General features: G+C 39.1%; 1 protein-coding gene across 3 annotated transcripts in view; it reads left to right on the forward strand.

Annotated features, from left to right (window-relative positions):
- The window catches only part of LOC126253031 (bromodomain-containing protein 8), a 279,380-nt gene that overhangs the window by 119,559 nt on the left and 144,645 nt on the right, over positions 1-15,176 (forward strand). For all 3 annotated transcript variants that reach the window (XM_049954097.1, XM_049954098.1, XM_049954099.1), the window contains exon 8: positions 7,269-7,455. In XM_049954097.1, coding sequence (XP_049810054.1) covers positions 7,269-7,455 — 187 coding nt within the window. The remainder of the gene's footprint in view (positions 1-7,268; positions 7,456-15,176) is intronic.

Raw genomic sequence — 15,176 nt, forward strand, 5'->3', positions numbered from 1 at the left:
TGGGGCTGCTGAGTCATTGTTTTGATTACAGTTTTTATTCCCGATAAATTGTGATTGACATTCATGACAATTATGTTAATCTTCAAAAAAATGTGCTATTATGTCACAGTTTCCAGTTTAGAGTAGTTTTCGAGTTTACAACTTGTAAAGTAGGTGGTATAAATTTGGTCAGTTGTTTCTTAACAGTTGGTAATAGTTGCTCATCTTATGCTTTTTAAAATCTTCATTGAGTTGGTATAGCTCATTCCTGATGAATAACTTTCTCTCTTTTGAAAGTTCTTCTGGCATCTCTTCTTCTTTCTATGATGTTGTTACTGTTTTTTCTGGCTTTTATTTGTATTTTAATTTTCCCATAGCTTCTGTCTGTCCTGTGTAGAGCCTTGACACGTTGATCATTCCACCATATCTGTCTGTTCCATTTAGTCAGTGGTGCTGTTCTGATTGCCAAATCATCAAGATGCCATTTCTAAGTGTGTCCTATGTTGGAATGTCCTGATTTTGGAAGTTTTGCTTTTAATTTTCCCAACTCCAGCTTATCAGTGTTAAGGATCTTGGTTTGTCTCTCAAGTTTTGTACATACTTCAGGCTTAATCTTAAACTTAGCTACAGGCATGTAGTGGTCTAATTAAATATTTGCAGGCTTCATAACTCCAACATTCATTATTTATTTTGATGACTTTCTGCTTATTGCTCTCCACATATTGGGTTTGGTGATATTCATGTTGTTAGCTTCTTGGGTTTTCCGTCAAAGGATGTGGATTTTATAAGTATGTTGAGGTTAGCACATAATTCTGTCATTATTTCCTGATTTCTGTTGGTACGCAGGTGTGCAGAATGTAAACCAACTATATTCCTGTAATTTTTTTTTTCTTTTCCAATTTGTGCTTTGAAATCACCTGACATAATAAAGGTATGCTTCAATGGTATTTTACTCGTGTAATTATCTGTTTTCTTCAAGTATTGGTCTATATTATGTCTGGTTTCTTTCTGTTTTTTATCATTAGTTGGAGCATGAACATTTAAAATTCACACTTTGTGTGGATTTGAATGATAAAGAGGACGTCCTTTCATCAGTTGTGTTGAAGATCACTACTGAGTCAGTTATTTTATTAGAAAAGATGAACCACTGCTGAAAAGGGTGCACTCTTTAATATCCTGCTGTTGGATTTTCTCTTAACAATTCTGTATCCATGTACTTAGAGAAAGCTCTCTCAAATTCTGAAGGTGGCAGGGGTAAAATACAGGGAGTGAAAGGCTATTTACAATTTGTACAGAAACCAGATGGCAGTTATAAGAGTCGAGGGGTATGAAAGGGAAGCAGTGGTTGAGAAGGGAGTGAGACAGGGTTGTAGCCTATCCCCGATGTTATTCAACCTGTATATTGAGCAAGCAGTAAAGGAAACAAAAGAAAAATTAGGAGTTGGAAGTAAAATACATGGAGAAGAAATAAAAACTTTGAGGTTCGCCGATGACATTGTAATTCTGTCAGACAGCAAAGGACCTGGAAGGGCAGCTGAACGGAATGGACAGTGTCTTGAAAGGAGGATATAAGATGAACATCAACAGATGCAAAACGAGGATAGTGGAATGTAGTCAAATTAAATTGGGTGATGCTGCGGGAATTAGATTAGGAAGTGAGAGGCTTAAAGTAGTAAGAGTTTTGCTGCTTGGGGAGCAAAATAACTGAAGATGGTCGAAGTAGAGAGGATATAAAATGTAGACTGGCAATGGCAAGGAAAGCGTTTCTGAAGAAGAGAAATTTGTTAACATCTAGTATAGATTTAAGTGTCAGGAAGTCGTTTCTGAAAGTGTTTTTATGGAGTGTAGCCATGTATGGAAGTGAAACGTGGACGATAAATAGTTTGGACAAGAAGAGAATAGAAGCTTTTGAAATCTGGTGCTACAGAAGAATACTGAAGATTAGATGAGTAGGTCACATAACTAATGATGAGGTACTGAATAGAATTGGAGAGAAGAGAAATTTGTGGCACAACTAGAAGAAGGGATCAGTTGGTAGGGCATATTCTGAGGCAACAAGGGATCACAAATTTAGTGTTGGAGGGCAGCGTGGAGGGTAAAAATCGTAGATGGAGACCAAGAGATGAATACACTAAACAGATTCAGAAGGATGTAGGTTGCAGTAGGTACTGAGAGATGTAGAAGCTTGCACAGGATAGAGTAGTGTGGAGAGCTGCATCAAACCAGTCTTAGGACTGAAAGTATTTCAACAACAACAACAACAACAACATCCATGTGATTCAAAAGCTTCCTGCACAGCTGTAATCATGATGCTCTTTTATCTAAGAGATTAGTTATTGTTTCTAACTTCCCAAGTTTAATGAGAAACTGTACCTTTTAAGTTTATATGTAGTTCATTTTTGTGGATTTAATTTTGCACATGTGATCTTCAGAGTGCTCTGAATCACCCAAAACTTTATGCTGTGGTCCCCCAGAATCAGAATGACCACTTGGCACCTTACTCCTTGGTATGTTGGATAATTGTTCCCATAGGGTATTTTGATTACAGAAAGCCTCCTTGCCCATAGGGCTATTGTTTTGGTAATTAGTGTATGCTAACTGGGACTGTTTATACTTTTGAAAGTAAGATGTACAGGAAAAGGTGGCACCCCATATGTTGAACAGATATCTACCAGGGAGCTGCTCAGTATGAGACAGATGCTCCTGTATTTCTCTTCTGCCAGTTTTGCTGTACCAGAGTCTATCTGTTTCACATCACTGCATTGATGTCTTCATTGTGACTCTGACAGGGGGCCATGTTGTGAGGTACTGTTACCCAGATCAGGTGAACCAAGGTTTTTCAAAGAGATGTTACTCCCCCTCCCTTCCTCACTGGTTTGGGACCCACTATGGTGGAGTCTCGCCCTCCTCTGTTGTTTCGGAGACACTGCCACTCCTGCTGTCTTACATTATCTTTCCAACTCTCCAGTATATTTATGGTTTGGTAAACTTTAAAACCTAATTTTAATAATGTATGAATAAAGGACCCCCCCCCCCCCCCCAACAAACACACACACACACACACACACACACACACACACACACACGCGCTGAAGCATGAAATGTCATATCTGAGATTTTCATTTACTTCAGCATTTCAAAAAGTAAACATATAATTGAAGAAAAGAGTTGTTCTCATATTTACCCACAACCTCAACTGGAAGTGGTATTTCATTGCCCATCCCAACACAACCTACAGAGTGAGCATCAAACCTTGGCTAGAAAGGTTCCAGCCTGCATCTGAAAGGGAACCTCTTCCTCTTTCTCAAAATCCATCCTCTCAAAGTATTCAAGCAGTTCCTCACCTCCAGCATTTCCTCATGAAAGCTCCAAACCTTACTCAAGCTGAGTCCTGAGCTACTACTCTTCCATTATCTTCCCTACTGTGTTACTTGAATGTGATGAATGTGTGACAGAGGACATGATCAACTCTTGGACACTTAAGCATACGAGGTCTTTCTAATGATCCCATCCTTTCCACTCAGAATAACTGGTAAAAAATTCTTAAAACCCTAGGTCTCTCAAAGCTATTTCCATAGAACTCCTTACTGTTCCCAGGCACCCACCTTTCCACCTGGTTCTCAAAATACACAAAAAAACACTCTGTTTGCTGGTCATCCCATATTAGCTGCCTTAAAGAACCTATGGAATGCATCTCACCCTTGATTGATGAGTGCCTGCAATCTATCAACTCCCATTGTATGCAAAAGACACCAACTACTTCCTCAAAAGTCTCAAATCCATTTCTGTCCCTCTCCCATCTGCATCCCTTATTGTCAGTGTTGAAGTGACCCCTCTCTCTCTCTGCACCACTCAGGTCATGAATGTTTCAGCACGTTACTCACCAAGGCTAGGACTTTCTCAAACCAAGCTATGGAAAGAAATCCTTGATACCAGATATCCTCCATAAATCACTACTGTCTCCCTCCTAACCTCTCCGTCATACTGTATGACGGACCCAGAAGACCTACCTTAAGGTTCCTATCTTACAATAGTGTCCTTTGTAAAACGTGCCCACAGCCTTCACCCACTGCCTCTTGCCTCAACCCCACCAGTTACAAATACAGAGCAGCTTTGGAAACAAACATTTTTTACCAACTAAAATGTACCCACTGCACAGCATTTTATATACACTGGTGTGCAAAATTTGAGGATGAAAGTAACTTTCCCATGACGTGCCACTACCAACCTCGATGAAACTTGGACCATACATAGAAAGAACTGCTACAGTGTATTACATAAGGTAACTGAAATAAATATGCAATGAGATAAACAGAGATGACTCGTATTTGAAGACAATAATTACGATGAGTTCACTGTGATTCATGGTGATACCCTGGACATTATAAAAGGTGGGGCATGGTTTGTAAAAGGGTGTATGATCACCAAGGTAGACAATGTTTGCTCTGTAACGTGCTCTCTTGCTGGCCACAAGGTTGGTAAGGAATTTTGGTGGTAGGGCATTACACACCTCCACCATTGCAGTCAACAGTTTCAGGATGGTTGTTGTTGCCCTGTGGATATGCCATAATATGTCTTTCCAATGAATCCCTCACATGATCTATGAAATTTAAGTCTGGGGAATGTGCAAACCAGTCCATTTGTCGAATATCCTCTCATTCCAACTCATTGTCCTCCATAAAAATGAAGTAAAGGCTGAATGAACCCATGAAAAGACTAAAGTGTCACAATAATGTTGAAAGGAGTGTCTACTGTGTTCAAATATTTGGAGGTTATTATGCCCATAGAATGTTATGCCACTCCACACCATAACACCTGGGCTGCCAAAACAATTTTGTAAGACAGTGTTCCCCAATGCATTAGGTGTTCCCATCTTTCACCGTATAAGGGTACATCCAGTGTTGTTGAACACGATCGTTTTGGTGCTCCACAAATTATAATTTGTGGAGGCATAATGTTGCAATATTGAACACAGTAGACTCTCCTGTCAGCTTTATCGTGACACTTTAGTCTTTCCCCGTGTGTATCTTTTTGTGGGTGCATTCAGTCTTTACTTCATTTTTATGGATGACAATGCATGACTGGATTGAATAGTGCGGGTGAAATAGTTTTGGAACAAGAGGACATTTGGCAAATGGACTGGCTTGTCCATTCCTCAGACTTAAATTCCATCAAGCACATGTGGGATGCATTGGACAGACATATAAGAGCACATGCACGAAGTACCAGTGGCCATGCAGCAATTGTCAACTACACTGATGGAGGAATGGAATGCCCTACCACAAAAACTTGTTGCCAACCTTGTGGTCAGCACGGGAGCATGTTATAGAGCATGCATTATCATCCGTGATGATTACACACTGTATAAAGAACCATGTCCCACCTTTTGTAATGTCCAAGGGACCATGAACAATCACTGTGACTCCAGTGTAATTATTGTCTTTGAATAAAGTGCAATTTTGGTTTGTTTCATTGTGTGTTTCTTTGTTACCTCCTGTACTGTACTGTAGCAGTTCTTTCTAGGTACAATCTAAGTTTCATTGAGCTATGTTACTTGGCAATGGCACTTCATACAAAAGTTACTTTTGTTGTTAAGTATTATACACCTCTGTAGGAATGACCTCCACTGAATTGATTGATCACAAGAATCGGCATAGTTGAACGATCTGCATTGGGGATGCCCAGAACCCAGTTACCAAACATGCTCTACAGCGTAATTCAATGGTCTTTGTTGCCTTGTACAGGACAGTGGCTATGTGGACCTTCCCACCCAAAACTTCAGAGACAAGAAATTGCCCTCTAACATACCCTTGCATCCTGACACTCTCTTGGTCTACCATCTGTTAACACACAACAGTTCTCACTTCTCTTTCATACAACTGTCTTCACTTCTCTTTTTCATTGTCATAATCTTTTTTCACTATTTTTTGATTGTTTCGTTAAACACGATTATTAGACTTGACATTTCACCTGTGAAGAATAATACTGTACATATACAGCAGGTGGTCATAAAATTTTAATTATCATCTTGAAAAAATTATTCTGAAACCACTACACTTGGTGATGCTGAGCTCTTCTCTACATATTCAAATTTCATTGCAACACATTTTTCCCATTGACAGATAACGTGGCAGAAACCTGTGTTGCAGAAGTCTGCAATTTGGCTGTTTGTTCGTGATATGTTCCATCTAAAAATAACTTCACCATCATTCTGGAAATTCCTGCCACGCAATGGTTTCTTAATTTGGAGAAGGTAGAAGAAGTCACTGTGTGTTTTGTCATGAGACTGTGGGGGATAAGGAAATATTTGATAGCCCAAAGCAGGAGCATGAGTAGTTGTATCCTTTACAGAATGAGCTGGGCCTGTGTGACAAAGCAACACCACCTCTTCCGGAGATTTCGGTAGCACACTATTGTGACAGCTTGCTCCCTTATAAGCATAACCTATTAACACCATACTGTGGCCATCCCAAAAATAACCAGGACCATGTTTCCTGATAATGGTTGTGTCTTTGCTTAATTCAGCAGTGGTGAATCCACATTTCCCTGCTTAATTCGCTTCTTTGTCTTGGGGTCATGGTGACACCCAGCATTTGTCCATTCTTGCCAGAGAGATGGTCTGCCAATTTGATCTTTGTCACATAGACCTTGTAGCCACACTGGAAGTGTCTACACCACCTAAAAATTGCGTCATGTAATGATGCATTGTTCCTGTACATTTCCACCAGCTCAGCATGGATTGTTGCATGCTGTTCCATTTCAAATGCAGAAAACAAATTACTGCATGATACTCCACGTTATCGATGGGCTGCACGATTGTATTTTGACTTCTCTAGCAGTGTTCTGCAGGGATTTTTGTGTGTATCTGGACTGTTCACATGAACCTGCAAACAAACAAAAAAAGTAACTACACAACTTTGTTTTTGATGTAATAATGAAAACTTTGACTACTCCTCATATTAACATTAGGTTCAAAGTTTTCCAAACTGTAAATTTTCTAGAGAGATGAAAAGATAACATGAGGCAGCAGAAGGTGTGGCATTGTTTCCATACTAGTACAAGAAGGAAATTTAAAAAAAAATCTAATTACCATGCCATACATATTAAAAAAGAACTCAGTACTCTGTGTGAAATATAAACAAAAATCAAAACAATTGTGTGCTAAAGAACAACACACACAGTATTTTCTATGCTAAGTGACAACTCCTCTACATAGGATTTGAGAGGACTAATTACCAATGCATGAGATGATCACTTGTTTCATTATTGCATAAAATTTCTCATTTCAGACATCATTGCTGCAACAGGCAATCACCAATCGTGGATCATCTCCAACTATTACGAGTCTTCTGAGCTCCTCTCCAGCTGTACCGACTACAGTGTCCTCTAGCCTTAAGAACTTGGTTAGTAATGCGCTCAGTGGAGTTGCTGCTTCTGTTGACCACTCATTACCATCCTCTACATCACCATCAGCTGGTAAATATTATCTTAAGCTTTAATGTCAACATAGTTATTAAAATATACATCTAAGTAACTTAAATTGAATTGAAATTTGTTATTGGAATTTAAACAAATCTTTGTGTGAGAGTGTATAACAGGAATAGGCATAGTTTAGAAATCATATCATCTGAGCATTCTTTTGGCATAATCTCTCACCATAATGTTTTCATCTTGTCATACTTTATTTGAACGAAACATACTTACCACATGGAAAAATACTGTTGTGTATCTTGTGATATAGTTTCCCTTAAATCCTCGAACAGAATGGATTGTAACAAGATCTTGGTCAGTATAGCTTAGATTTTGAACTTACATTCTCCTTGCACTGTGATCTGAATAGGGTGAGAAGTTGTTTAAAATTGTGCACATGGAGTTTTGCAAAGTTATTAAACTGTAAAACTGGACATGACAGACATTAATGGTGAGATGATAACCAAAACATGGTGTGTAAAATTTCTTATGGTCCAGTTGGATGACAACTTAAAAGAGGCAACGCATAAATAAGCTACTCAAGAATCTCAGTTCAGCATGTTTTGCTCTTAGAAGCATCTTTCATTGTGTTAACCTAAAGACAGTAATTTTGGCTTATTTTGCATGTTTTCACTATTAGTTTTCTTATGAAATTATCTTCAGTCATGTTGTAGAGGCCTTTTTGACGATCTTGGAATTCTTACTCACTCTCATTACATTTGCTCAGTGATGTTTTATATTGCTGATTATACACTGAAGTGCCATAGAACTGGTATAGGCATGCATATTCAAATACAGAGATACGTAAACAGGCAGAATACAGAGCCGCGATCGGGAATGCCTATATAAGACAACAAGTGTCTGGTGCAATTGTTAGGTTGATTACTGCCGCTATAATCAGGTTATTAAGATTTAAGTGAGTTTGAACATAGTGTTATACTATAGTGTTATAGATGGTGCACGAGTGATGGGCACAGCATCTCTGAGGTAGCAATGAAATGGTAATTTTCCCGTACAACCATTTCACGAGTGGACTGTGAATATCATGAATCCACTAAAACATCAAATCTCCGACATTGCTCTGGCCGGAAAAGAGATCTTGAAAGAACGAGACCAAAGACAACTGAAGAGAATCCTTCAACATGACAGAAGTGCAACCCATCTGCAAATTGCTACAGATTTTAATGCTGGGCCATCAGTAAGTGTCACTGTGCAAATCATTCAGTGGAACATCATCGATATGGGCTTTTGGAGCCGAAGGCCCACTCGTGTGTGCACGACACAAAGCTTTACACTTCGTGTGGGCCCGTCAACAGTGACATTGGACTGTTGATGACCGGAAACATGTTGCCTGATCAGATGAGTCTTGTTTCAAATTCTATTGAGCAGATAGACATGTACAGGTATGGAGAGACAACCTCATGAATCCATGGACCCTCCATGTCAGCACAGTTGGAGTGATATGGAATCTCTGGTATGTATAAATAAAACTGACAGGTGACATGTACGTAAGCATCTTCTCTGTTCACCTGCATCCATTCATGTCCATTGTGCATTCCAACAGACTTGGGCAATTCCAGCAGGACAGTGCAACATCTCACATGTCCAGAATAGCTACAGTCTGGCTCCAGAAAAACTCTTTGAAGTTGAAACACTTCCGCTGGCCACTAAACTCCCCAGACATGATCATTATTGAGCATATCTGGAATGCCTTGCAGTTTTCTGTTCAGAAGAGGTCTCCACACTCTTGTACTCTTACGGATTTATGGACAGCCTGCAGGATTCATGGTGTCAATTCCCTCCAGCAGTACTTCAGACATTAGTGGAGTCCATGCCATGTCGTGTTGCTGCCATGTCATGTTGCAGCACTTTGCATGTTCGCCGAGGCCGTACATGATATTAAGCAGATGCACCAGTTTCTTTAGCTCTTCAGTGTAAAAGTCAAATTCAGCCAAACTGAGATTTACACAATCAATACAGGAGACAAAAATAGTCTGTGTGACAAGAGTGAAGCTCTTGGAAAGCGAAGATGAAGTGAAGTGAAAGTTCACGGGCTGAGAGGCTATGTAATATTATTGCAACATTACAAAATTAAGTCAAATTTACAAAGAGCTTAGGAAGTGTGGACCACCTGTCAGTATGAGGCACCATCCTCTCTGGTCTGGATGCATGCTCTGATTTGGTTGAGCTGGGTCTCATAAAGCCGTTGTATACTCTCCTGAAGCAAGCTGGCCACTAACTGTTGCAACTGGTGTATGATATCTTGGATACTGGCCCTGGGAAGGATTTGATGTCTGACATGGTTTCATGCATGTTCTATTGGGGACAGATATGGGGATCTCGCTGGTGAAGAGAATACCTCGAGATTACCCAGATAGTTTAGAGAGACATGTATCGTGCATGGACAAACATTGTCCTACTGAAAATTGGAACCACAATACTGTAGCATGTAGTTCATAGACACAGTTGTCATGCGTGGACGAACATGTCCTATTGAAAATTGGAACCACGATACTGTCACACAAGAGGTAACACGTGACGACGTGGGGTCTGTTTGCATTGAAACTGGCCCTAAAGAGCTTTAAATATCAATTTTTGACCATTAATGTGCCTAAATATTTTATTTGAAAATGTAATGAGGGTGAGGTTCAGTGATTCTAAACTTGGAAGAACTCGTTTTGCTACCCAAGTTATTATAAAGATCACGTTAGCGTTTAGTAAACAGAAGCCCAAAAGAATATAAATTACAAAAATCTTGCGGATATTTTGAAAACAAAAATGACCAAACTAACTGTAACATCACTCAGTGGTATCTCCAAAAGCAAGTAAGCTCACTCATAACTTTGAGGACGCTGCAATATATGTCCCATAACGTAAACATAAGCTCCTGTCATCGGGCAGCTGTCATATTCAGAATTCCCTCTGTATTTGTACTTCGCAACAATGAGAAATGGTCTGCATTATTCTGGGTGGTTGGAGGCTGGAAACTGATGGTGGACACCAAAGGTATCACATTCATATACACAAGTACAGCACACGCATCGACATACATCCCTAAAAGATATGTAAAGATACGTATGGTAGCTACCAAAAATAAAAGATAGTGACATGTTAGCAAACAGTAATGGTAGAAAAAATAATAATAAGGCAAACAACGACTGTGTGAAATTTTGTATCTCCTCACTATAAAACTGTTTGTATTAAAAAAAAAAAAAAAAGATTGATAATTGAAATTATGTTTAAAGTGATTGAAACTGTTTTACAAGTCTTCCTTAGTTGAGGGAGGGAGGGGAGAGAGAGAGAGAGAGAGAGAGAGAGAGAGGGGGGGGGGGGGCTATATGATGGTGGCAGTGAATTTCATAGTAGATCAGCCAGTGGTAATCATAACAGTTAATCCTCTTATCTGGTGCATGACCCCTTGGTGGTAATATTATTCCTCCATTGTCTTCCTGGTTGGAAGCAACTGGTTCTATAAAGGATGAGCCACCTAAAACTTGCACCTGGATTGAAAGTGCTATCGATGTGCAGTTTTCACAGAATGAATTGCTAGTCATGGATTCGTATTGTTGCCAATAAACAGTTAATAGTTAGAAAGTGAATTTTTTGGGAAAATGTACACTTTTTAAAATGGAACAATGCCAATTGAGATTAACAGGCTAAAAGTAGGTTAAATTAGAATGTCAGTGATGCTTGTTGCAGGATTCTAGTGCGAGTCATTTAAGAGATATCGTATTTTGAAAACTTTTCCACAGCAACACTTGTTTGTGCTATTCAACCTGCGTAGTTGCTAGTTATGATGTTGGTGTGTTTGCTTACAGTATGCTTGTATGTTCCTTGAGTGCATAGCGACTTGCTAGTCAGTCAGTGTGCGACATTTCAAGCAGTAGGTTGTGAGTGGGTGATGAGGATTTACCAGTGGAGAAAAAGCTGATATGTTCATCATGTCTAGAGAGTATAGGAAGAATGCAATTGGTTCATGTACAGTGTATGCAGTGAGATGTCCTAATAGACATCAACTGTGATGGCAGTTATTTATCAACCTCTTTGACCAGTTATGTAAAATTTATAGTGTAACACCTAGACAACGCAGCAGAAGGAAGCAAGTGGTGATGGAAGGGGGGGGGGGGGGATTAATTTTCTTGCTACTGTTGCAGTTGATTTGCATGTCAGCTCCCATGCAATTGCACAAGGAAGTGACATGAGTCAAGCAAATGTTCTTTGCATTCTTCATCGACCTAGGATCCAACCCTATCATATCTCTCTCCATGAAGAGCTGCATGAAAAAGATTAGTGACAAAGCCACATTTACCAGTCTTAGCCAGGGGAACTGCCAAAACATGCACTATGCACATGCACATGCACTTCCATGGATTCTAGATGATGATCCTCTGCAGACTAGTAGGAACCTGTGGTACCAACATGATGGCTGTCCAGGAAATAGTACACAAAGAGCTACAGCATGTCTTCACGAATCCCCATTGGCTTACAATCGGGTGGAACGTATCCCCATCGGCCTCATCAGGTGAAACGTTAGTGTCCCTACAGTATAAATGTGTGATGTGAGATAGTAAGCCATCAGCTCATAGGCTCATGTTTCATAGACGGAACACTGAACATGTACCAGTATCACAGCCTCCTAACAAATTATCTTCCATGGATTCTAGATGATGATCCTCTGCAGACTAGTAGGAACCTGTGGTACCAACATGATGGCTGTCCAGGAAATAGTACACAAAGAGCTACAGCATGTCTTCACGAATTCATTTCCAAATCATTGGATTGGATGCAAAGGACCTGTACCTTGGTTGGCCAGTTCCCTGGGTTTGGTGGCTGTATATTTTTTTCTGTGAAGACACTGTTTACAAGAACATACCAACTACACCTGATAATATACAACAATGTATTACTGCAGCCTGCTCGGATACCTCCACTGAAATACTAGCACATGTGCAACATTCATTCCATACCAGACTGGAAGCGTACAGTGCTGCTGCCAGTGGTCATTTTGAACACAGCTTGTGATGGTCAGTTGTCTCATTACTGATCAGAATCCACATAACTAGAGTATGCACTTCTGTTGTTCTTCAGTGTTTAGGTATTGTACGTAATTTACACTTTGGTGTCAAAGACAGCCTACACGTGTGGCAGTAATTTCCTAGTCCAGCTGCTGCTAGTTTCCAACTGATGGTATGGGATGGCACAGAATGTTGCAGGGAGTCCATTACCTGCTCTCAGACGGCAGCTGCAGGTGTGAAGGGGTTAAAATGTGCTCCATACACAATACAGTAATTCATCCTTGTGGTAAAACGCATTTGGCGGGAATCTTGCAGACTAACATGCTTGCCCTCACATTCCCATGCAGTCCAGTGTCAGGCTTCTGTTACATCCAGATGCCCCTCAAATCTGGATATTGCACAATTCGACCAACCTGTTAAATGCAGATCCACAGTGAGGCTCCTTTGAGACTCTGTCAGGTGCTAATAATGCTGTCTCACATGAGTGAGTGAGTATTTGGCATATGCTCGCCTTTCACAGTGTTTACTCAAAATCTGATGCTGTTCACTCCCCTTACGTGGTCTAACAGGCCTGGTAACAACAGTAAACATGAACAAAACTAATGTGCTCTGGAGGCAGCTATAGGCGGCAAAAATAATTGTAGCTCTAATCCTTTACGTACCCACAATGTACAAAGTTACAATGACATCCGACCAAGTCTTTTGGATTGTTCACTTTTTTGGGCAGGTAATGCAGTTTTGATCTAGGTCTTACATGCTCAGCCACAAGCTCTCATCTAGGACAAAGTGAGAAAATGGGAATTCTTTTTAATTCAAACAAAAATTAAAAATATATTTCATTAGGGCACTCTTTCTAAAAACTATCTGTAGGCATGCTTTGTAAAGCTCTTGTTACCTACATGGCAAGTAGTTGTGATTGTAGTTTAGCTGCATGACAAGTAATTATGTACTGTAAACAAGGGCTCAGTATTTGCAGATGTAGATTACTATTTTCGTTAAAAAATTCCACTATAATAAAGTTAATATTAAGCTACTAACAGGAATTAAGCAGCAGCTATTCAGTGTAACAGTAGAAGCAACATCTTATTTCAAAGTAGCAACATCCTTCCTTATGTATTTAATTAAATTTTGCTGTTATAATACTGAGTAGATAATAGTGGTCGATTGCTGTTAATACACTATACTTCTAAAGTTTCTACAATTTCCTGGTCTTTTGTTATGTATACATTGACTCATTTCACATCCCTATGATTCTCCTGGATGGGAGCTATAGAACATGAATAAGTGCATGAATGAATGACTCAAACATTCTTCTGACTACTTGTTCACTCTCTGAACACCAACTTTACTTAGGAAAATTCAACAAAGAGAAGCTACATTCTGAATGTACTGTTTCTAATATATACATTAGCTGTTCGATTTTTGTGAGCACAACCCTTTGTAAAGCACAATTTACTCATATTTGTAATGATTATAAGAGTGACACTAGTCCAAAAAACTGACACTGGTCATTGTATTATCCTGGTCAAAGTCAAAGGATTATACTGATTATAATGAAAACTATTGATTCTATGAAACAAGACTGAAATAAGCTTGTGACCACCCTGTGCTTTCCAGATATGACTGGACATTAAAAAAATATTCATTAATATACCAGAATGGCTCTATATACTAACACAAGTGTTAGCACGTGGGAATAAAATGGAAAGTAAGAATGAATCAACCATCATATAGCAAATTTTGTGGGGGATGATGAACAAAGGATGGTTTCAATGGAAGAAGACTTAGAAAGTGCAACAAATTTATTAAAGAGAGTGCCTACATTACACGTGTCCATCCTCTTCTGGAGTATATACGATAAACAAGTAGAGGTGGCAGTCATTAAAACAAGTGTTTTACATTATGGCATGTATTTCTTTTTTTTATTCCTCCGAATGCCAAACTGTTTTGTTGAATCCCACGTACATATATAGAAGTGACCATCATGATAAAATAAATCGGAACATGCACGGAAATAGTTCTTTATTTTTCCCCATGTACTATTATAGAGTGAAACAGTAGAGAAATGGTCTGAAAGTGGTTCAGTGAACCCTCTGCCAGACAGTTAAGTGCAAATAGCAGTAAGCATTACAGTGATACTTTTTTGATAATACCCTATGCAGATTAACTTTTATGCTTTTCTTGTCTTTCGACTTGTTCCACATCCATGATGTCTCTCCTTTATGGGACCTACAGAACATAATGAATGAATGAGAGAGTGAATGAATAATTGAGCATATCAGAGCCTAAGATTTTCAATAAATATGTGTTATTTACTCTAGCACTGTTATTTTAGGTGTGTGTGTGTGTGTGTGTGTGTGTGTGTGTGTGTGTGTGTGTGTGTGTGTGTGCGTTTGTTTGTTTATAAAAATAAATTCACTTCCTTTGTTGTACTATTCAGTATGTTTAGTCCTAACTTATGCATTTAACAGTGTGTTTCCTTACTCATACCACATGCAAAATCTGTTTCTTTATTTATTTTTCTGTACTATAAAATAATCAGTCTTACATAATTAAAAGAGACTATACAGAAAAATTGTATCCAAGTTTGTAAAACTATTTGTATACTCCTGTACCTGATTAAAGAAAAGGAGTACACATGCATATAATAGTCCAGAAACTCACTAATTTTTTACAGATAGAATCTTATTATTTGAGGAACAAATTTTTGAG

This window comes from Schistocerca nitens, chromosome 4 (assembly GCF_023898315.1).
Source record: "Schistocerca nitens isolate TAMUIC-IGC-003100 chromosome 4, iqSchNite1.1, whole genome shotgun sequence".
NCBI classification, from domain to species: domain Eukaryota; kingdom Metazoa; phylum Arthropoda; class Insecta; order Orthoptera; family Acrididae; genus Schistocerca; species Schistocerca nitens.